The sequence below is a fragment of the Spea bombifrons genome, chromosome 3 (assembly GCF_027358695.1).
Source record: "Spea bombifrons isolate aSpeBom1 chromosome 3, aSpeBom1.2.pri, whole genome shotgun sequence".
Taxonomy (NCBI): Eukaryota; Metazoa; Chordata; class Amphibia; order Anura; family Pelobatidae; genus Spea; species Spea bombifrons.
In genome coordinates, this window is record NC_071089.1 from 91,978,701 (window position 1) to 92,003,302 (window position 24,602).

A 24,602-nucleotide genomic window follows, 5' to 3' on the forward strand; every position below is an offset into this window, starting at 1 on the left:
GTCTTTCTGGGGTTTTTTAATTAGTTGTTTGCCAGCATTAGACATAGTTCATTACATTGCTAGTTTATGAAGCTTTATACCCAATTATAAAAATGTGCCAACTTCTTCACTGGAAAAATACCATGTTTTGAAGTCCTTCAAGCAAGTTAGTTTTTTAATAAACTCCTTTTCCTATCTGTATGGCTAATACAGCTAATTATTTATATTAAGAGCAGGCAGCGTCTCTCTTGGTGTAAGCTAAGGCTATTCGTTTTCAGGTCTATTGATCACCACTGCTCAAGATAGATTCTAAAGCCACCATGATTTATTGGTCTTCAAGAAGAGATGATGTGATGGGATTCAAACTGTTGTAGTGCAGTCATCTTAATAACAATGATATGGAACACCCCAAAATTAAAAACCCTATTTGTGTGAGTGCTTATGAGATACTTGTACAATACGTGATAGACAGAGCTCACAGCTGTTCTCAAGGCCATCTTTAATTTTAGTGGGACCCTGGGCAAACATCGTTTTTTCGGGCTCCATGCATATACTTTATATAGTTGGGTAGACAATGCATGCCCAAATGATAACAAATTCTGTAGTTTTATTAGGTATCTCACCATGATGTAGCCTAATCAACGGTATACATACATAACAAAATTTCCAATTACTGCTGTGGTTCTCCGATCCTGAAAGAAGATGCACCGTAATCAGGTCATCGGAAGGTCCCATGCAGGACACTGAAGTGCTTGCTTTAACCACTCAGCCACTTAAGTATGGTAATGGTGAGCACATTTGTTGCTTGCTGATATTAGACAAGGGCTCTGCATGCATACTGCACAAAGTAAGAGAAATAGAGATGCTTCCAGATGGAAGGTCCTTAAGGTTATGTAGTCCATTCTCTTCTTTGCTATTTTTCTGCTATTTATTTGGAAGCCATACAAAATAGAATTGTGCAAATGGATCAAAAACAATTCAGAAACATTTTTAGTTTCATTTTTGGTCAATCCTGCCCTTTTGATTTTGGACGAAATTCTGAGAGCTTTTTTTAATTGTGGAAAAAAGAAATTTGTTATCACTCACCCTCATTAATTCTCTCACACTCGCTCAAACTCTCTCTCAAAGTCTCTCTACCTTCTCTGCCAACCACTTCCATGTCTCTGTCTCCTTTCCGCAGCCCTGGTTCTTGTCTTGCATATTCTTGTTCTTTACTTCTTTTGTCTTCTGTCTCCTGTCTTCTTTCTTGGTAAGCTTCTCCCCACTATCCACTGCATTATCCAGGCCCCCTGGAGCGTTTCCGCAAATGGACAAAGCCAATCTGTCCGCGATATTTTGGCTTGGTATAGTACTTCTGCAGCAGAGCGGAGCCTCTCTCCTATTCCTCCAATCAGAGAAGAGAGTGTTCAGACGCATCCATGCCTCTGTTTCTCCCAAAAAAAACTGTCTGTATTATTCTGGCCTCTTGGAGCACTTCTGCAAAAGGTCAGAGCCACAGCGCACCCCACAGGGACAGCCTCTCCCCAATTGCTCCTGTCGGAGTAGAGGGTGTCCATAGAGGCTCTGCCTTTTTGCGGAAGCGCTCCAAGGAGCCAGGTTAATGGAGTGGGTAGCGAGGAGAAGGGGACCAAGAAGGAAGACAGAAGAAAGATACAGAAGAACAAGAAGAGGCAAGAGAAAGAAATGCAAACAAAAATTCAGAGCTCTCTGTTTCGTTTGCATTATTTTGTTGGACGTCCCTCTTCATTTTGAGACATATGTATGCATTAATTTTGTTAAAATTTGTACAAATCGGAATGCATAAGTATAATAAGACTCTTTTTGGTGCAAGTCACAGATCTGCATTAATGATGTGAAGGATGGTAGATGTCAAAGCTAAGAGTCTTTCTAAAATCTAAACCAATATAATAACAAACATACTCTGCTAGAAAAGGGGATGAAGAAACTGTATTTGTGTGTAAGCAGTGATTACTAAGATATGCAGGTTTGTTTTTTTACTTCAAGAGGAATCAATTGATTTCCCAGTCATGCAATGGCCTTGTGTAGTCCATTGTACCTACTGTTCTTAATCACATTGTCTAGAGTGTCGCTTCATCTTACATTGTTACCATCGGCATTGCTTTTTTATTACTATGTTTACTTATCAGAGCTTTGATAGCATCCTCAGAGGTAAATTACAGTTGCCTTGTGGTTTCTTTTACTTCTTTATTTGTGACGGAGAATACGAACAGGTAACGCTGCACAGCAAACGTGCGCCTTGTGGTTGTAAACAAAATCAGCAGGGTAAAAAAGCAGAAGCCTTGTTTATTGTGTGAACAACCTATGTGCCCCAAAACACATTTAAAGGGAGAGCGCAGATTCATTTGGAACTGGAGTACAATAAAATTAATTATTTAATACAATCATTTTTCTGATGATAAAGTACAATGCTGTACGGAGTGCAGTAGGTTAGCACTTTTTATCGCCAGTCCAGGAGGCTGCTATTGTTGTCGGTTGTATGATACTTTGGTGACTTTGCCTGCCTGAACGCCACACTGATTCTGATTCTGAACGGATTCTTTATGCCAGCTCTAAGTAGTCCCTTCCTCCATAAACTTTCATTAGTCGGAGTGTCCGGCTGGGTGATTAACACTGAGCCGTTCTATTGTTTACCGCAGGCGGTATGATAAGGGGTCAGGGTGTTTGTCTAGTAGACGCAGAGCTAGAAGACATACATATAGCTAATAACAAAATGTGGTGCTCTGACCCCTTTTCAGCAACTGCTTAGGGCACCTAGTGGTCTGGGGGGGGTTGGGGTCATACAGATTAACCTATTTTATTACCTGTGTGAAAGATGGCAGCCCTAAAAACCTAGGACCACCTCTATAATCCATATATTTAATGAGGAATCCTTATTTTTAAGAAAGAAAAAAATATCTTATTTCTGTTCACATAAGTTTTCAGAATAATAGGAAAAACACAAATCTGTGTGTGTCACCGAGCGCAAACACTAGAGAATTCATTTTTCATGAGATCTAAATATATGCTTAATAATATTTTTCTTTACTTAATCTGACCCTTCATAGATGTATGGGTTATTTAATTGTTATATTACAAAGTCATTTGCATCTCTGGATTCCTTTGTGAATACGCATAAACACGGCTGGCGTAGCCACATATTTTGCATGTTAGTATAATAATAATCAGATATTAAATCAGTTGTGAGAAGAGTTTGGGGAATGCCGTCTGTTACATTGGCTGAGCAGTGAATATTTTTTTTCCTTGACTGTAAAAACAAAAAAAAAGCTCTTATTATGCTAAAAATATAATTCTTCTTTTTTTCATTACCAAAATATTATTACTATTCTATTACGGATATAACTATCTTTTAACTACATTTAAAAACATTTGAAGAAAATATTTGAATATAAATATTCCACATCTCAGCCCTTATACATAACGTGGGGCCAGCATTGATTGCAGATAGCCTGTTAATTTGACATGGTAATTGGGCAGAACTGATGATCACGTTGGTTCTCATCTGCTGTCACAATCTATATTTCTGTGTTTAAAGATTGCTTTCTTTATGAGAGCTGACATTCATGGCAGCGAGAGAGAGAGAGAGAGAAAAGACTTTAATAAATGCTCTCACCTCTCCAACCGCCAGAATCGGGAACCTTTTTTATGCATTCAGCAAAGGTACTTAATGCATACCCACGCATTCAATCATCACTTTATGGGAAGGAACATGCATGTATATGCTGTACTTTTCTTAGCATTATTCGGCACAATGGCGGGCTATTGTGCCGTCTAATGAGAAGGTGTGGAGCCATTGGCATATTCTGGCAGCAGGACCATGGGGGCAGCAGCCCCTCTTCCTAATAATAGAGGCAATCTGGTGATCAGGGTCCCTGTTGATCAATATATGTTCAACCACCAAAGAAGTAAGAGCAATATATATATAAATAAATATATATTTATATATATATATACCATTCATCTGTTTTGTTTGTGTGTATTTTAAAAGCCAATATCCAGGAGCTGCTGCAAAATATCAGCCTCAAGTGGGAAGGAAACAGAATGAAAAAAAATCAACATCAGGAATTTGATCCTCGAGGCTGCGGCTTAGCAATGATTTATCGTGGCAAGGATGGCTTCAAATATAGGAGAGATTTTTGTTTTGTTGAATTTTCTGATTAAATCCCCATATTTTTTGCTTTTTGCATAATATCGGCGTGTATTCCAGACGCAGCGTACGACATTGATATGTAATCCCGACGACTTTAGTATTATAAAGTTGATTATTTGCTCTCGAAGCGCCTGGTTATCAGAAGAAATGAGTTTTTAGATTTCCTGATGAGCTTCTTTCAGCGATTCTTGGCGCTCTAACTGAGCCAGCTGAGTCTTGGGACCAATAAAGCATTTGTACTCAATTTAGTTCTTTTTTATACTGTACATTTTTCCACTGTGCAATTACTGGCGGCTGCCAAGAGGCAAATGTTTTCTAAACTTCTTACAAGGTTAAACCAATAATGTATAAGTGATGGCGTTAAAAAAGTCACAATAAGTTTACTTTCTCATCATATGGTACGCTCAGGTCACTTTGCAACATTTCGAGCTAAAAATATCACGTCACAATTTGTGGGGTTTTTTTAATTGTATTTTTTCTTCTATTTTCTTAAAATTCTTGGCCTTCTTCTGTGATCTGCAGCTCCACGCTCATCCCCCAGCGCTGCTAGTAGGGAAGAAGTCCCACAGGACGATGCTTGGTCTTCTCATACGTGTTTAAAGCTGGCATAACTAGAATTTAAACGAAAATAAAATAACTATATCCATTTGCTTGTGGGGTTTTTTTAGAACATTTTGTTTCACCCATTTAAACATGTTGCCGAAATGTTACTCTCTGCCGCTTTATATGATGGGGTAAAACTGCTACTGTTTGGCTTCATTTGATTAATTAAAATATAAGGTCTCAAGACGTGCCTCGTCAGCATATATAACGGGAGCAAGAAGCTATTAGGCTACCCGTCTTGTATTATGATGCAAATTGGGTTGTGTGCCAACATATAATAAGATGTCATATTCCAGGGGAAGATACACATGGAATAAACCCAATTAAGACTTGGTGATTTCTTATTAGTCCCTTTTAGAATATTGGTAGATATCTGGTTGTCTCTAATTAATGCTAAACCAATGTTGAGATGGAATGACTTAGAGGAGAACGGCTTGCAGCAAAACTCAGTTTATTTATTAAAACCGAATACAGCTTGTGTTTTCTGTCAGTCAGTGTAATTGCTTTTGGCGATATATATAGTTTATCTGTAAATGACTGTTTTACCACGGAGAAGCTGTTCGCTCCCTTTTTTGTCACTGACCTTTACAAAGGCTGCCTATACTAACCAGCAACGGTGCAGAGATAACGTAATGGGGAGGAATAATCATGCAGGTCCTGAAAAAAATATGTTAAGATGGCTACTTTCATGGCATACATATTCGGTGGGTTTCTAATGTGTGTGTGTGTGTGTGTGTGTGTGTGTGTGTGTGTGTATATTAACCACCATTACATTGATTAATTTACTCTAACTGTAAAACGGATGAGTTGCGGATCCGCTTTGATGTGTCCTGAGACGTGTAAATTGTCAACATTCATTAAATATGCCCCAAATATATCCTCCTGCATAGAATGGACTTGCTTGTAATAGATCTCTAGAAGAAGTAGTACAGGAAAGCACTGTAACAAAATTCAGGAACGTTTGGGATGTGCATGAAGCCATCCTGAAAATGGATAAGCAAAACCTGGTTCAAATGGGGAGGCTTGATGGGTCAGTTGGTTCATTTCTGCTGTCACCGTATGTTTCTATGGCCAAATCCTTGGGGCTAGGCTAATATCTGACCACTGGCCCCTTGCATTCTTTCTATTTAATACTGTCTTTGTGGATGCACCTTCATGGAAAGTCTTTTGTAGTCAAAGATGACTATGGGTCTACAGACTGAATGGTGGGACACTCTATGATGGCGTAATTGTAGTGAAGGGTAGCTGTAGTTTCCTGGAAGGGGGATGCATTTTGTCTGGCTGCGGTGGGGTTATAAGTTAAGAATATACCCCCTGGGCATGTCGATCAATAGCCTTCTGTATCTCATGTATTTCATTCGTTATCTGTGGTGAGAAACAATTATATTTTCTGATTTTGCAAAAAATACCTAATTCGGCTGTGAATGTAGTGCGACCCATTATCTTCCTGTTTAATGAACAGTTATGTGCAGATTTGGGGGATAGCCGGGCACAGGCTGCGCAGCACCAGGAGGATAAGTAACCGATTATAAATGTTCTCAATCTTGGTTATAAAAAAGGAAAACGGAAAGCTAGTTTGTGAATCAATTGATGCAAAGCACCATTCAGCATGAAAGCTGTCAGGTCTGCTGAATGCTATAAAAGGAAGAGCTGGGAGCATGAAGAGCAAAATTCTATTTACTATTAGAAAAGACTCAAAGTTAAATTTAAACGTGTCTGAGACCGGCTTGATTGAACCCAAGAGCGATCTTCTGCTGATAAATGTCAGCAATGATGACTGAAGATGCAGTAATGAAAGACAGGTACACAGCTGCGATATTCACAGTCTGGTCCATCTGATGGGTAATTTTTAACCCTGTGGCTTCCATTGGGTAATCCTTGGGTACATTTTTCCCAGTCAACTGTTACAATATTGGATATATATGACAATGTTAACCATCGGATATGCTATTAGAAACGCTGAATCTGTTTATAGATTAACCAATATAGATATATAGATCTGATTCTGCTCTGTGTAGAGGTTTATTGACTTGTAGGGGTATTTTTATAATAGAAAGTCCATGAGTTTGGTCTTGTCGGGCCATTATTAGAAAGTTAAAGTAATACTTTAGTGGAATAACACTTTTAAAGAGAAGTAACTGAGCATACATGACAATGATTGCTATGTGAGCAACAGCTATTCACATGTTACTGTCAAGTATTCATATATACTATATATACAGGGCTGGCCCGACAATGGAGCCGAGTGGGGCAACCGCTCCAGACGGCACTTTTGAAGGGGCGGCACTTTTGCCGCCCCAAGCCCCTTTTTTTTTTTAAAGCGAAAGACAGAGAAAGGGGCGCCGAGTGGTTTTCACTTACCAAGCTGTCCTTACCCGCTCGGCGCCCCTCTCTCTCTCCTCTGCGGCAAGTCTCCCTGTTCGGTCTCGGTGCCGGCTTGTAATGCTGAGTGCCGGCGCTCGTTTCCGGCGCTCAGCATTACAAGCCGGCACCGAGACCGAACAGGGAGACTCGACGCAGGACTGCTGAAAGGTAAGTACAAGGGGGGGGGTAAGGGTAGATAATAGGGGGGGCGGCGGCAGGGACGGAGGGAGAGGAAGGGTAGATTAAGGGGGGGGTGGCATATATATATACCTAAGCATTTTAAGCAATATATATATTTCTGTAACAAAATGCTTTCCATTGTTATTCCTTGACGGTGCAGAAAAGGTTAACCTACAGCCTGAACGGATTGTAGCTCACCCAAGAGTGCTGCTAACTTCGGGTTCACTAAATGAAAACCGCCGATGTAATTATATTAAATCATGCCATTAAACTGTAGGCGTTAGATTGTCTCCTTTTTTTTCGGTTTCCCTCTGTCCTTCTGGGGATGCAAAGAACAGCTATTAACAGGCTGTTTTAAAACAGTGGTTTTAAATAAACTCACTATTTAGCCTTCATGCAGCTGATTAGCTCTAGATTGTTAGCTGCTTGTCCGCTGAGACTTCTTAAAATAGGCTGAGATTTTTCCTGTTCATCATAGCCTATTAACTGAAGCAAATTCCTGTCTCTTTGCAATTAGGGAACATTTACACCGGCCTCTCTACACGCATGCCATAGCACAAATTGTACATACTCATCTCTGTATAATTTAGATTTTAAGAGAAAAACTGTAGTATGTGCCAAGTGGATCCTGTCCTCTTCTGTACCTTAATGATCTGCGAGGTACTGGCTATAATGCCAGTATCTAAAGATTTGTACAAGTCACTAGGATTTGGTAGTTGCCAATGAGACAGATGCAAGGAATAGTAAACCTATTTTGTAAATGTATTGTTGTGTAATTGGTAATGGTGTAGACTCCCACTATAGATTACAGCTGCCTGAGAATGAGAGAATTTATTCCCCCATCAGATGGAATACAAGAGGTTTCCAGCCCTTGTTTGCCACCTAAAGGCGCCTGTGCATTGGCATCTCAGGGGTCACCGCACACATTGCTTATACATTTTGTGACAATTCCGATCGGCATTCCAGTTCTTCCTTATGAGTCCTTTCTAATGGACTGTAACCTAAGTCTGAGCTGTCACCGCATGAAAAAAGTATTAGCAATTATCTTTGGCATGACACAGCATGTGACTTATGATAAAGAACTCCTCTTCTAGAAGACCCCTTTACTGGCAGAAAGCTTCCTTTATGCTGTATTGACGGCTGACATTAAATGTGTTGCGCCTCACAAAGAACAGGTATTCACATAAGCATGATGCCATCTCTAGCTTTACTTCCAGGGATTACTTTGTTGATTTACAGACCTTTATGTTTACGCTTATACAATTTGGCAGCCATCATCAATATGGAAAGCTGAACCTGTTTGCATGGTGGCACCTCCATTGTGGCGCTTTCTGGACCAAAAACATTGGCACTCTTCAATAAACTGGACACTATTTAGCACTAGTGGTGTTGGCACTTATGCTTGCCTTGGTATGATGAGCTAGTTTATATTTCTTTGTTCACAATGACAGATCCACTTTAAGTTTTATTAACATTTGTACCCATACTTTCTCTTTGATGACAATATCTACCTGTACACAATTGGCAGGTATACATATTTAGTGCTGGTGTGATCATTAAAAGAGGTAAGTAAGTTGGATGTATACTTACGAGGGTGACCATGAAGCGGATGAGATTACACACACAGGCATATAATGTGTGTGTGTGTGTGTGTGTGTGTATGTATGTGTGTGTGTATGTATGTGTGTGTATATATATATATGTGTGTGTGTGTATATATATATATATATATATATATATATGCATTTTATATTATTTTATAATAATTTAATAATGATTAGGAAGCAATGGCAACCATGGTAATTTCAGACTAAATTATATATATATATATATATATATATATATACAATCATTACAGACATGAGCAGTTTCAGATAATTAACCCCTCTATTACACACACAAACAGATCAAAAGTCTCTCCTGATTTGTTGACCTATTCTGAGTTATATAGAACCTTTGTCTGTTATTCTATTGTCTTTTTTTTTAATTGTTTTTAGTTGCTGTGGCCTTTGTCCAGCTGAGAAACAGTTAACATACAGGAGATTGCTTAGCATAACATATTGTCTATGGGTGAAAATGTGCAAGAGTTTTTAAATCTTAGTTCCAAGATTTCTGCAATAAGCGTCTCATTTAAACTCAAAGAAACCTGTGTTGTTTTTAGTTGTGGCCAAATATCAGAAAAGGAAAGGAATTGGCACTTGTTGCCTCCCCTACTTATCTTTTTTGGTTGCATTAATGCAACCCTTCTGTATAGACAGCGTTTTCCTTGCCATGTCATAATAGTTTCTGGAAGGAAAGCACAGAAATTTAATTAGAACATAAACCTCATAGAAGCGAAGCACAGATCTGGTAGAATTCATTGTACGCTTCCTGCCAAATTACGTGAAATAGATTTATTAAAATGTGGAATCAGTCAGTATCTGTTGTTGTAACATTCACTGAATATCAACTGGACATCATAAGCAAGTTTGAGATTATATTTTTGCCAGAGGGTGATATCTTTTTAGATTTGTTTATAGTATGATATGTTTAGTGTGTTTATTACAACAAATATATATATATATAAATATATATATAAATATATATATATATATATAACACATATTAGAAAGTAGTTACTTAGCAGCACGCCTGCTAAACCCCATTTCAGTTATACCTTAAAACACATGAGAATGAGGTCATAGACACACGTTCTGCCAGCTGCTCTAAATTAGAAGCTGATAGACTACATATTGAATGGATAATAACAAATATAAAAAAAAAGAATCACATAGAGAAGAAACACTCTGTCAATCAATACATATGCTGGAATTTTATAATTTATCCCCAAAAAGCTAGTTATTTGGAAAGTTATTTGTGTCTTTCTGTCTTTGCTTCATCTATGAGACCAACCATAAATCAAATGGTTAAAAAGCTATGTCCAGTGTTTGGCTTATGAAATATGGCATGGTGTAGTGTATAATTGTGTATTGGTGTATGTTTTGCTTTTTACTTCTACTGTATATTAGCTTTATTTGTTAAACTTACTTGCTAACTGTATAAAATGGTGTCATCTTCTCTTAAATTTGAGCATTATAGTAGCACGAACCCAAATACTCACGCAAGCCAAAATCTGAACAAATTCCAAGAGACAGGTGGCCATGGCTTCTAGAATTTAACTGATCCCAATTTTGTGGACATTTAACACAGTTTGTTTTTTCAGGCTGAAAACGTTTAAATGACTCTTAAGGTTCCCTGGATCCATAATGTAGATATTTTACAGTCTTGCCAAGGCATTGTTAGTATAACTAAAGGGGCATCTGCCCAAAAGTGTGTGAGACAATCAGACACATTCAATTCTCACTTGCCAAGTTGCGGCTGAGTTTCTAATTTCGGCTAATGTTGGTCAGAAGCTGCTATTAACTTGGTAAGGCCAGGTCCTTCTCAGGTTCTTCACTCTCTAGCAGGAGAATCTAATGTCCTCAAGCGCTAAAATATTCAATATACATAACATGGTTGTATTAGGTTCTTACAAGTTGATTTTTGGGCACTGTCTCACTTTTGCAGTGGGATTATGCACCGTTAGGGGATTGCCTCTCATCTCCATTGATTGGCCTAGTAAGCTGGCCAAGGCAGCTTCCACTGGCCCAAGAAGCTCCAATGCCACCACCTTGTAACTGAATGTTGCAAAGTCTCTTCAGTGGGTGACCCCCACTTTCTGACCTGGCCCCCATCTGCCATCAGGTCTGTCTGTGCCCCTTTCACCTCATCACCCCCGCCCAACATAAGTGTCCTCATTTGGACACCTTAAACTTGAGGGGTATGGATATATAAGCATAAGTACTCTTATACATAAATTACTCTCAATATATCCTAATGTACACAAGACCAAAATAACTACTGCACCAAAAGATATATTTTACACCCCAAAGTGTGGCCAAGATGTAAACATTATTAAACATAGTTATTTGGCGGGTTTATGTATACTTAAAACTTAAAATAGAAAAAATGGAACAAATGGAGATGGAAAAATGCTGAAGCTCACAGAAGAAAAATAGATGTTTGTGGTAGTTGACTAATGATTGTCTGCTACATAAAGAGAGATTATTACGACGGCCGTGCCAGGGAGCCATGTGCAGCAGGAACGATCTAGTGGTGCGGATACAATACACGTCTTCCAAATGAGCTGGTAGACAGCTGCAAGAGGCAGGACTTCAACAACAAAGGGCTGGAGTGAAAAAGCCATAATAAAAGATTTCTTATTATTCTCCTGTCCAGAATAAACAATGTCGTTGGGTCTCAGATTGACATTCAGGGCAACTTCTGGCCCACAGCAACACTTTATTGCTCCTTTTCCTTTGTAGAATGCACAAGCTAAAATAATTGCCTGTGTACTAGTATACTTTGGTAACCCATATTTTTCATAATGCTCATTGTTCTGTCTGCGGCTCTGCAGCCTCAGGCTTTTTTTCAACTCACTAAGCGATTCTCTTTACCTCTTATCTAGGCCAACAGCTATTGATATTCACCCAAGATCCGCTAACGCAAAAGGCACTGGATAAACAGTAATATCCCACAGGACAGAGTAAATGAATAGATGCCCTTGGTCATTAGGAGTTAACATTTTCCGGTGTCGGATACGTAGCAAGCTGAAATCTATTACGCTTTTCAATATCTGCAGGGTGTCTCTAAAAAAATTTCTTTTAAGACCAGATAAATATATATCTTATATCACCTAATTTTTACATGACTGTTTCTATCATAGACATCAGATCCACACCACTTTCTTGAGCTCCATCCGGTAGGGTAAAATCTATTGGGAGACATGACCATGTGCTCTCTATGCCGACTGACATATGTATGCTGGCAGGCACCAGGTAGATGAACAAGCAACATTCCTCCCTGAAACAAAGGTCAGAGATAATGGGACTGGCTCATTAAAGAAGAATAAAAAATGTAAATACTCTAAATTCTTCAAAAAATAAAAATAAATAAAGTACTTACCTGGGGTAGAAGCTGGTGGAGCAGTCAATCAGTGCCAGAAAAGAGCTCCTCTTGAAATGAGTAAGAGAGCTTTTAGCTCCAGAATATGACCCCTGACGAACATTCTTGACAAAATTACACCTCCTTGGTTAGGTGGCTATAGGAAACTTGTTCTATATGGCAAAATGCAATGTTGTCATAAATACATGGGCTGCCTTTTTTTGTCTGATATCAACTCTATAGGGTCCTGTTCACTAAGTGTAAACCTGCCAGCGTTCATACTACAAGACTGTGATTTAGGATAGGCCGACCACAACCCATGGACGTCACCATGATCAGTGTGATCTCACAACGTCTTAACAACTTCAACTCCTGTAGTTTAGTGAAAACGCTGAGCTCTGGTTGGCCTTCTTCTCTCCCTGTCTCTGGAAATTAATCTCTGTGGTCATTTGCACTGTTTATCCTTCACAGCTACTCTTCTGTGTTTGAAGAAGATGGACATGGTTGTAGGTATAATGCTTATATCTTCTGTTCTTCGCTGCAGGTACTACATGCTTAATTGCATTGCTGTCTGATAAGGAGCTTACTGTTGCAAATGTTGGAGATTCGCGTGGTGTCCTGTGTGACAAGGATGGAAACGCTATTCCCTTATCACACGATCACAAGCCATACCAGCTGAAGGAAAGGAAGAGGATTAAAAGAGCTGGTAAGATATTATCTTCACAAATGTACTTGTTGTTTTTTAAGGTTTACTGCTCTATATATTGTATCTATCCTGTTTAAATCAAGTTATCCTTATCTCCTTCATGCTTCATAACTACCTTTTCTGTCTCATTTTATCTTTCATAGTTTTCTTGTACTTCTTTATTTTATCCACTTTATATCTCGTGTTTCCCTCCTGTCACATGTCCCCTTCATCCTTCTTCTGTGCTTACGCACTATCCACCCCCTCTGTAGTTCTACTCTGTACACTTCCTTCCCTATCATCCTTCTTCCTTGTAAAGCAACCACTTTGCCTTTCTCCCGTCAATGTACATCTCCTGCATTCATCATTTAACCCCGTTCTTTCAGTTCGGCATCCCTGGGCCATCCCAGGTTCTTATGTGATATTTCACCCTATCTTTGTACATCCTATTTATCCATTCATCAAAATTGCATGTTTTTTTACACCCCCCCCCTATTCTTCTCCACCGTCATTATGTTGCATCCTGATCCCCGAAAGGATTGCAGGGAAGCAGTATCTGTAACAATGCTTATGAAAGGCAGTGGTACATATGGGACATTTACTACAAATTCTGCCCCACAGCTTGTTTGGTTGCAGCAAGGGCAGGTGTATAGATGGATCTGGCCATTTTATTTTTAAGAACTAACAAAGGGGGGAGATACATCCTGGAAGCTTTGCTTTTTTAGTGGATTTCCGTCCGATTAATAAGCCGTTATACTGTGGTGTATACAACTGCAGTGCTCAGTTATTTTGCATCTATAAATACATTTCTGCTTCTCGCACTTAATGTCACATACTGTACACAATATTGTGAGAAGCACAGATGGATGAAAAGCACAGCATGACCTCTGCTATAAATTTGGCTTAATGTAAACAGAATGCAGAATTGGGACACTGGTGTTTGGATAATGGCACACAGTTGGAAATTATATTTATGACTTGTTTGCATGGAACCCCAGTAACCACAGAAATACCCATTTAACAATATGAATTATGTAGTTTTTACTCTGAAGCCAATATGTTTTCGTAGCTAAACTCATGTGACGTCTGCAATGCCTTATTTATCGTAAGATTCTTACGTTCATAAGACTCCAATTTTATACCAAGTTCCATGATATTATCTAAGGTCCATTGTTGGCGCATTAGTTTATCACCTTGTGGCAGTTAAGAGCAGTGAACAACTATCATACAGTTAACGGATGAAGTGAGAAATAGGTAAAAACACATGGCCATGAAAATCAGGAGAACTAGCAAGTCTTCCTTCACCAAGGTGATTTGTGTTCTTAGAGTTACAGAACAAATTATAGAAGGCCAAGCATTCATGTATCTCTCAAAATGGACTTTGGTTGATCCAAAGGACCTTCTGTAATTACCTATGTCTTACACGTTTATAGCTCTTTGGACGTTCTTACTGTACTTTGCGAGTATTACACTACTGCTTTCGCAACATGGATTTCCAAAAATGCATTACTATTTTTAAGAACTGGTTGCAAAAAGCATCTGCCATTTTGTATCGACAATGCATATGTAGAGGGTGTTTGACTACGTCACCATGTGTAATCAACAGAAAAAACAAGGTAAACCAAGTTTCTGTTACCTTTCAGGTGGCTTCATCAGTTTCAACGGTTCTTGGCGTGTTCAAGGTATTTTGGCAATGTCCCGTTCCCTTGGGGATTACCCCCTGAAAAACCTAAATGTCATCATCTCAGACCCTGACATCCTGAGCTTTGACCTGGACAAACTTCAGCCGGAATTCATGATCTTGGCATCTGATGGCCTGTGGGACGCATTTAGCAACGAAGAAGCTGTCCGGTTTATCAAGGAGCGTTTGGATGAACCTCATTTTGGAGCCAAGAGCATCGTTTTACAATCGTTTTACAGAGGATGCCCCGATAACATAACTGTCATGGTAGTAAAGTTCAGGAATAGTAGCAAAACAGAAGAACAATAAAGTATCTGTACATCTGGACTTTAAGGCGGCCTATTTTAACTTAGTAGGAAAATGTGAAACCCTTATTAAGATTGTTCTACAGACCCCATATCTATGTCTAAGACAACAGATGTGGACTCATTGCAACTAATGTAATCATCAAACGCAGAACACACAAAATATAGATATATATATAAAGGTTCCCACATTGTTACTCCATTAACAATACAATATCTGTAATAAAAGGAAGTGTTACTACAGCTGGTACGTTATTTATTGGTGATGGGGTAATCAAATTGTGTATTGGAAACTAAAAAATGTAAAGTACAATTCATTTCTTTACATTTATTGTAGAGTATATAGGTTCCTGTAGGAACTAAGGAGAATTTTAACTTATCACACCTCTGTACATATAGTCAGATGTGAATGTATCTTTAGAGTTGTAACATTTATACATTTTATTTGTTCATAAAAAACTGCTCTATATAAGGAATATTGTGTTTATGACCTAATGACAGATGACCATTGCCCTCCCCTTAAAAAAACGATTAAGATAAGACCAGATCTGTATATTTCAAATCTACTGCATTTTGGCACAAGTTCCTGGAAATAAAATATCTCACCATCCATGTTTTCGTTTCCTTTACTTAACCCAAATCTTCTATTTGAAAGGAATACAAAAGTTTGTTTCATGTTGCATATTGTGACAGCCCTTTGTGAATGTACTCTTCAAATATTATTTATATTTTAAAGAATAAGCAAAGCAGACTTTTTAGCAGAAATGTCTGCCATGGCAGTGTTACATGTGTTCATGAAAACATCGATTAAGGTTTTTTTTTTTTCCACTGTTGAGAGTTATCGTTTTAAACATCAAACAATCCTTGTGTGAGACAGCACTCAAATTCTTGGTGCCCAAGCAGGGACTCCACCCGATCCAAAACGAGAACATTAAAATAAAATGATATAATTGACGTGTTTATTCCACCGCGTGGCAACATTTCGATCCAACTACAGGATTGAAAAAGATTCTGTAGTTGGATCGAAACGCTGCCACATGGTGGGATAAACACGTCAATTTGTGCTGCGTTAAATTATTTTATTGTAACGTTATCTCTTTAAGCATGATCACAGTTGGATGATGGATTTCCTTGTTTAGTGAAGAGGCTCTACAGTGATCTTATATACGAGTAATGATTCCTACAGATTTTAAGGTGAGTGGGAAAACACTTCTGATTCTTGCTTGACATGGGCTGTCCCAGAGTGGGTTGACAATTCATCTAATAAAGTGAAATACATTGTTGCAACAATACACAGTATTTGTCAAAAATAAACACTTGAAATCTAATTCTAAATACATCATCGTTACGTCTCACCTACAAATATGGAATTCTATGGAAGTATCCCGCTTCTACACAGCATTTTCACTGGAGCCCATGAATGATTTGAAAAGCCAGCCAATTACAACGTAATTCTATATGATCTCAACAAAATTACGTTTATTTTAAGGGGATATGTCACTTCTCTCAAATCCCACCTCTTTCAATGAAATGCACTAAATAAGCCATTGTAAAGATGTCCGCTTCGTGGTGGGGATGAATAATTTGAATTTGTCAAACATTTCATAGCGACGCTGGATCGCGCATCATCGATGACGTACCTGGTACGTCCCGGTCTGCCGGTGACCTTTGACCAGGAAGTACCAGGTAAGTCCCGGTCTTGAAGGGGTTAAACCCATTTCAGTTTACACATATTGCTCCTTTTTGCACACTTACACAAATTACATATCCTATAATATATATATATATATAATACATATTGGGGGGGCAGTTAACTTTTTTTTTATTTCTATTTATTTTTCAATTTATAAATAAAATCTGAATATTTTACAAATATATATATATATATACTAATTTTAATAACAGTACAAATCCCTCCAGGATGTTTAGAGTCCTCAACAGGCCTTGGCCTAAGGGATCTCCCCTAACAGTACTCGTCACTATGTCATGACAATTATTGTTATTTTTTTAGTTGATTTTTTTTTTTTAAAGAAAGAAATCTCCTTCCCCACCCTTCTTACTCCGATCTTACCAAATGCTGATCTGTAAAGCATGGACAGATGTTTTGCGTGGTGTCAGCATTTAAAACACTGGAAGGAAATGCCAGAACAAAAGTTTCAAAAAAGTAGAACATTTACTGTGTGATCCAGGTAACACCATTTACACAGAGCTTCCATAATTATCTAGCAGTACAATAAAGTTGAGCAATACTTGGAGTCTTGTAGGAAAGAGCAAAAGCTGCCAAATGTATTCTAAAGACTACCAATATATCACCTTCCTAGAGGAGAGCGCATCCTTAAAAGTTCGTTTCTAACCTATGAAGATAACCCCCACCTTTTTTTTAGGTCACCATCAACATTCAACATTGTCCATTCTGATTTGATGAAAAGGTTAATAGATTCATTGGGTGATCACATCCTGAAACACGCTTTGATATAAATGCAGGTGTGATTAAAATGATGGTGAAATGTTCGTGCAGTTCATTATATATTTATGAATGGCGGGTTAATATCTTCTGGCAAGCTGTCCTTGGCTTTTGAAATGAATCTTCTGATCATCTGAATGTTTTAAATAGATGTCTGGGTCTTGAATTTAAAATGTGCTAGTTATTGTTTCTGACGTGTTAAGTCATGGAAGAGGTATTCCCATAACTGGATAAGTGTCATTCTGCGTGTACAATACATTGCTGGCAGTCCGAGTCTTATCTAAAGAGCCATTGACCAAATGTAATCAATTGAGCAGGATCAAGAGCAAGTAACTGAAGACTGTTTCACAAAATCCCAGGTTTCATCATTAAGTAAAATCTCCATCAAATGTCATACATAACAAAGGATATGTTGATGGAGATTTTTTTTCTATAATGGCACAAGAGAGCTAAAACGTAAGATGCTCCAAAGTGAGGACATACCATAGGACAGGCTATGATGAGGCTGACCGTTCTTGGTTGAGCTTCAAAACATGTTTTGTATAATATTTTACCCGTTAGGGACCTCTTGGGGCTCACCCCAAGTGTAATGATACATCCAGCTATGGACCTCCTTGCTCTCTTGCACCTAAAGGGATACTAGCCGTACACCACTGACAAGGCCAATGAAGGCTGAAACGTACATTAGAAATGTGTTGGTTCCCTCGTGCACTGGAAATTTGCCTCCCATTTTGGTTCTGGACTGCCCTTTTTCCTTTGTAATAGAACAAGAGAGCTTGGGAAAAAGATGTTCCCAAGCGGGGACGTGTTGTAGGACAGGCTATGAAGTGTTTTTGGTTGAGCGTCTCAAATTTGTTTTGTATTAAATCTCCCTTAAAGTTGACCTTGACTGATAAAATTTATTGAGTTCTCCAGGAATCCTGTAGCTCTCCATAAAAGTTGATTTCCTTTAAGGCACATTAGGTACTTTCCTGAAGACCACTTTTAGGGATGCCACAGGAGGGATGTAGTCCCAATTGGCTCCTTGCATCACCCAGTTTTGACTCTACCCTTCTCTACCAAACCTAATAATTGTCAATTTTATACCCAAGACTGTAAGTGATGCAAGATTTATTGAAGAGCCAACTAAATGAGACTAAGTAACTTTGGTCCCCCATTTTGCGTATTAGTGGCTTGCTGAGAGTCCTTTGGGTTGCAGTACAGAAATAGACAAAAGCTGGTATTAATCAGGCACAAAATCTTTGATTCAGTTTCTAGTGGGGGGAAAAAATTCTACCTATTTTTATTTGTGTTTTCCAGGTCTCATCCTTGGTTGATTTAGTAAATTTAATTTTAGTTTCCACCCATTTAGAGTACATGTTGCATTAAATTGTGCTGCCAGGAAGAAGTAAAGTCTGATTTAGAATGTAATTTCATGTTGGACATTTTCCAGAAAAACCAATAATTTCGTAGCTCTGCTTTCTGATTGTTTTTTAACAGCAAGTCAGCGTTCTCATTTCATACCTTGTTAAAGTCATTTTAATATGAAACAAATCAACAGTCGAGCTGAAATCGAGCTAAATAAAAGAAAACTTCAAAGCAGCTACTTGATACAAAAGGAAGTTTGTCTTTCAAACGCTGCAATTGAGCACTTGGGACCAAATAAAGGTGAGAAGCTGGCGGACATTTTATCTACTCATAAATGATAGTATTATACCCATTTTTACCGGAATTGATGTTTTTTAATGTGTAGAAACACAGGACATCAAACGCCTCTGTGCTAACCCTGGTTTGGATATCTAAGAGTAAAGCACAAAGACATATATCGCCTTCCTTTCCATAAGCATATTAACTGTCTATAAACATCTGTAATAAAATTATATAACAAGATAATCTTGGATCATCTCAGCATCAGAGGCTATAAAACCTATACCTGGGTACATTGTGATATTTGCAAAAAATAAATAGGACAAAAACCTAATAGTAACCACAACATGGTCAGTATTCTAGCTTAAGCGCTTGCATCGTAATTAAAATAATTGCAGCTGATCTAGATATCTTGTTCTCAAATTAAAGAATTACCAAGATGCTGGTCAGTTAGCATCCCCTGAGCCCTGGAGTTTCACGCTCCTGCTTTATGAGTTTTAACTAAAGAAAGAATAAACCGAAAACACAAGGCACTTCGTCTCTACCACCACCCTTGTGTAAAGTGTGTTGGCACCCAAAATAATGTGTGTAATTATGTGTGTAGTGGTGGCATAACCAAGCTGTATGCGAATATTCTGTTAATCTACAATGTTATCGTCATCTCTACATCAAATAATGTTCATTAGTACACATTCAATGACCCCTCTGAGAACAAAAAAAAAAGATTGCCTACTAAGTTGTTACTCACCAGCAAATGAATTAACTCCTACAGCACACAGCCAAGTAATGATAAATAACCGGTCAAACTCACGTATGTGTTCAGTGAACCAAATTCTCCACTCATAGCAAATAATCTTCTCTATTAAAATTTGAGGTCTGACTATAAGACGAGGGGTATTTTTCAGAGCATTTGCTCTGAAAAAAAAACCTCATCTTATAATCGAGCAAATACGATATATATATATATATATATATATATATATATATATAGGGACGGGCGTTAAGGCAAAATACATTAATTAAATATAATAGCTGCAGCCCTGCTGCTGCAGTTGCCTCCCTTGCCTTTCATCCAACTATTCTTTACATTGATTAACTAGTGGCAGGAAAGTGGTCCCATTGAAATCAATGAGAGTACTCCCCCCATGCATTCACAAAAGGAACATGAAAATTTAAAGGACCACATAGCTATAATATAATATAAATGCTTAAAAGTGTATATGATTGCTGGAGTGTCCCTTTAATTCTTCAGAATGTTATTTAAGCGAATTAATGGGAGTGCTTTCTTTGCGTGCGTACTGGGAGTCTAGTTGGACAATCAGTAAGAACATTCAGCGAGCACTTGAGTTGAGTGCAGTAGGCAGCTGGAGATGTATTCAGCTGAACCCATCTCCTGCGAGATAAGTAGATGGCCACAAGGAAAGAGGCAAATGCAAATGGGATGATTATATAGAATCCCTCCATGTAATCTATACACACTATTATTAAAGGGACTACAGGCACCATATGCACATTAATGCATGTGACAGCAGCGCAGTCCCTTTACATTTTTATGATGGTTTTTTTGTAAATGCATTGGGAGATTTCGCAGAATCCTCCATATACATTTGCCTCTTACTTTGGCTCCCAACTATTTTATACGTAAGATGTGGTCCGTTGTACAATGTGTACGCGATGTGTACACGATATACTTACCACCAGTGATCTCCGATGCTGACTCAGCTAATGCTGCAGGTGTATTTAGATGCCCATGTGCATGCGCGGCAATCGCTCTCATTGTATTATTCTTTAATGTTAATATCAGAGACACTGTCTCCTTAAAGTGCTTATGATGGCTGCTGTGTCCCTTTAATTGATTTCTGGGATGTTTCCCAACATGTGTAAAAATATCAATTGAAGTAACCATTTTTATTATACATCTTGCAGCACTGTAATAGTACATCTTAGTTGGTGAAAACCCTCTCTACTTTGTTATAACGTTGCAAGTCAAAATAATAAAAGCGTTAGTACCACTGATATTTGTTAGCAAAAAAACATGATATCAATTAAGACACTATGTTAGCCACATGAAATAATAATAATAATAATGAATAATAATAATAATAATAACTGCAAACACTGGTTTTAAATATGCCTGCAATGTTGACACAGTTAAAAAATAACCCTTGCAATGCTAGCACCTATTTGATATGGCAACCATGTATTAAACTGACTTTAGACTCTGTGGATGTTTTATCTTGTTATGGTGGGTAAAACCTCCCCACAGCTTTCTTTTTTTGCAGAAAGCTACTCATTGAAGGCGTGCCAAAATCTTCCCATTGGGTTTAGGAGAGGTTGTTTCAGTTTATTCCTTTGTAGTTTTTTTTTTGTTGTTATATGGCATTTCACCCTTCGGGGATCTCTTGGGGTTCACTCCAAGTGTAAAGGTGAGTCCAGACGTGGACCTCCTTGCTCTCTTGTGCATAGAGGAATACCAACCGCACCCCACTGACGAGGCCAAGGAAGACCGGAACGTCTGTCTGGGATTGTTGGTTTGCTTGTGCAGACGACAGGCTATGAAGTGTCTTTCTGTTGTTGGTGAACCTACATTGGATTGAAAACCATGCTTTTTTCATCACCTTTAATAGCATTTCTCCTGCAAATGCCTGCTGCGGTGAATAAACACCAAAGCGATGATGACTGACACCAAGTTCTCGTGTATATAAACATAATAACTTTGTTCGACACAGTCCCGCTTGAATGTTGTCGTTCATTTAAAAAAATATTCTGCTTATTATTCTATAGGCCTAAAGATATGGCGTGTTTCACTTTTTTTCATTATTCTGCTGCTTTGATTAAAAAAAGCAGATGGCCATAGGCAGGGAACATTTGAATTCCACGCACAAAAACCCCATTACTGCTAGCAGGAATGTAACACATGAAGCCAGTGGCTATTTCTGTTTTCTCAAGCAGTTTAAAAAATAAAACATGAATATATTTAAACCCAAGCAATTGTGACCTTGAGGTAAACCTGGGGTATACCTTATTTTACCATCTACCAGGCCAGTCTGTATGATTATTAAGAGGACTAGCAGCATATTAACTTCTAATCCATAGTGATAGCCTTCATACCCAGTGATATAGGGCCAGAGAAACAACATTCAGTCTTAAGAACAGAACCATGGAGGAATATGAAATGCAATTAATAAAAACTTCTGTAAACTTAAGGGGTATCCTCAAAATTGAAATTTTCTATGTCAATAAATATTCCAAATATTCCTAATATGCATGGAATTAGTGTCCTAGTGTCCTGTTTTATTTTCATGGGAGCGCTTTCTTGCCTCTGATTGGCTGCTTGAAGCAGCCAATCAGTGGCAAGAAGTATCGAATCATGGTATTAAAAGGCAGTTTTACAGCTGGGCTGCAAATTCTGTGTCATTTTGTTTTATTTTGTTTTGGAAGAATGTATATTAAAGTACTCACAGAGCGTTAGGGTTACTTACAGAGTACTTTAATATACATTATTTTATAGCAGAGGTGTCAGGGACATTTGACTGTTCCTTTAAATCCAAAACTCTCAGCCATATTAATGCACTCAAACTCCATTAATGAGAAGAGGAAGATCTACTACATATGCTACTCTACTACTAGTGGCTACAAGAATCTGAACTGAAAGACATGACCCGCACACCCAAACATGTCAACCAAGCCCAACCAAACTTCTTCCTTGTCTAACAGTCATCTAATAAGATTACTTCCTACCTAAGTACTACCTTAAATAGACAGTAAAGTTTAGAAGCAGCAAAGCACATTCACACAGCACCAGAGGGACAGTGAAAATATTTTACAAATAAAATGTAAAATTGACAATAACATTAACGCAGATACAGTATATTATAAATATATACAGAAAGAGAAGGAAGCCCCCTGCTCTTGCAAGCTTATATCTTGTTATATCATATTTGGTGGGTGGAGGTGTGAGACAGTAGGAGAGGGATTGCTTGGGCCAACTTGATTGTAGCAAAGGTTATATGGGGAACTCAGTGCCGTGCAGATCCTACAGGTATGAATGATAGGATCTTTAGATGCAGGTTGAGGGTTGAATGGGGTTAGGTTATATATAAGCAAACGTGACATACTAAAAGCTTATTATTCATAACAAGAGGTGAATTCAACTGTGTCTTGTGTGCACCTTACTTTTAATACTAGTGTGTTCTGCTTAATTGTTTTCTAAAAAGTAAAAAAAAAAACATTGGCTGCAAGACGTCACTAGACAGTTTGGGTTGAGAAGAACCCTAGGTATTTGTGTTCAAGTATAAATTGGACCTCTGAAAATATAATCATATAGATTGAATTTTAACAAGATCGATGCATCTTCCAGAAAGTTTAATTGTTATTTTGAATACACAAACCTTAACTAAGTATCCCTGCAACTATACGATAGGACAACCAATCAACGTATTTTAATCTGTAAACACAACATTTTAGTATGTAGAGCTGTAAAATGTAAATGTTTTGCAAAAAGAGGCAGAACAGCTTTAAATGAGCAATCACATTCCCCTCCTCTACAAGCAGCCACTGATTTTGTGCTGTCATCAAATAAGGGCAGATAGTGCCCTCTAGTGTTAGAATTTCACCCACACATGAAGTAAGTTGCCAAATGATGGGTAAAAAAGGCTTCAGAACTGGATTAGTGAAAGTTGCAAAGCAATTGCCAAAGTACAGCCAAGTATGTCACCATCCATACATACTATCATACTGTTTCCCTGAGGACACTCATGTTTCTATCACGTCATATCTTACTGCTTCTTATTCATGAGAGTAAGTTTACAGAGAATAAAAACCATTTCTAATGCTAGAGTGTCATGTATATTATATTAAACTTACAACATAATCATAATATATGGTTACCCTCAGATTTTATATGCATTAAAGTGAATATGAAGACGGGAGTGTTTCTTTAATGAATCGATAAGAACATATTAATACTAGTTCTTTTTGGTTTGTGAATCGTATACATAAAGTTATTTGCTCGAAATGTACTGAGTGCCGTTTAGTTGAATGTGGGAGATTGTGTATTGAAATGTAAGCCTATGTTGGGCAGGATGCTGTCTTATCATCCTAATCCTCATTATCTTATTGACTTCAGTTGATATTGTTGGTTGTCAAAACAGTTATTACAAGATGTGTGTAATTAATGGTTATTGCATTTTACCAAAGCAGTAAACAGCATAACCGCGTCCTTGCGGCTTCTTGCATAAACTGGAGAGATACAGCTTTTATGACTTTGCTATGTACCATGGCGTACCATGATAATGCAATCCTGCTATCTCTTAGGCATTACTCCAAGCTGTGTGAAAATGTATTTGAGGTGTGTGTATGCTCAAGGCAAAATCAGAGTAAAATAATCTGGATCACGTACTATTCATTTTATTAAAGTGAAATTAAAGCCCCTTAAGGACAAGGGCATTTTTCGTGGTTTTAATATGTCTTTCTTTGGCCGCTATCTCTTTATTTCTCATTGAGTGAAGTAGGGCTTTTTTAAAACCATACTAATATATATGTAAGACCTTATTCTTTTATAAATTGGAGTTAAAAAACCCCAA

The 24,602-nt window shown here is 38.0% G+C and overlaps 2 protein-coding genes across 2 annotated transcripts in view; both read left to right on the forward strand.

The window, feature by feature from the left end:
- The window catches only part of PPM1L (protein phosphatase, Mg2+/Mn2+ dependent 1L), an 89,029-nt gene extending 73,618 nt beyond the window's left edge, over positions 1-15,411 (forward strand). Inside the window, exons 3-4 of the mRNA XM_053459550.1 lie at positions 12,801-12,962; positions 14,585-15,411. Coding sequence (XP_053315525.1) covers positions 12,801-12,962; positions 14,585-14,931 — 509 coding nt within the window. The 3' untranslated portion in view covers positions 14,932-15,411. The remainder of the gene's footprint in view (positions 1-12,800; positions 12,963-14,584) is intronic.
- SPTSSB (serine palmitoyltransferase small subunit B) overlaps positions 1-24,602 on the forward strand; it is a 221,912-nt gene that overhangs the window by 126,150 nt on the left and 71,160 nt on the right. The window lies entirely within an intron of this gene.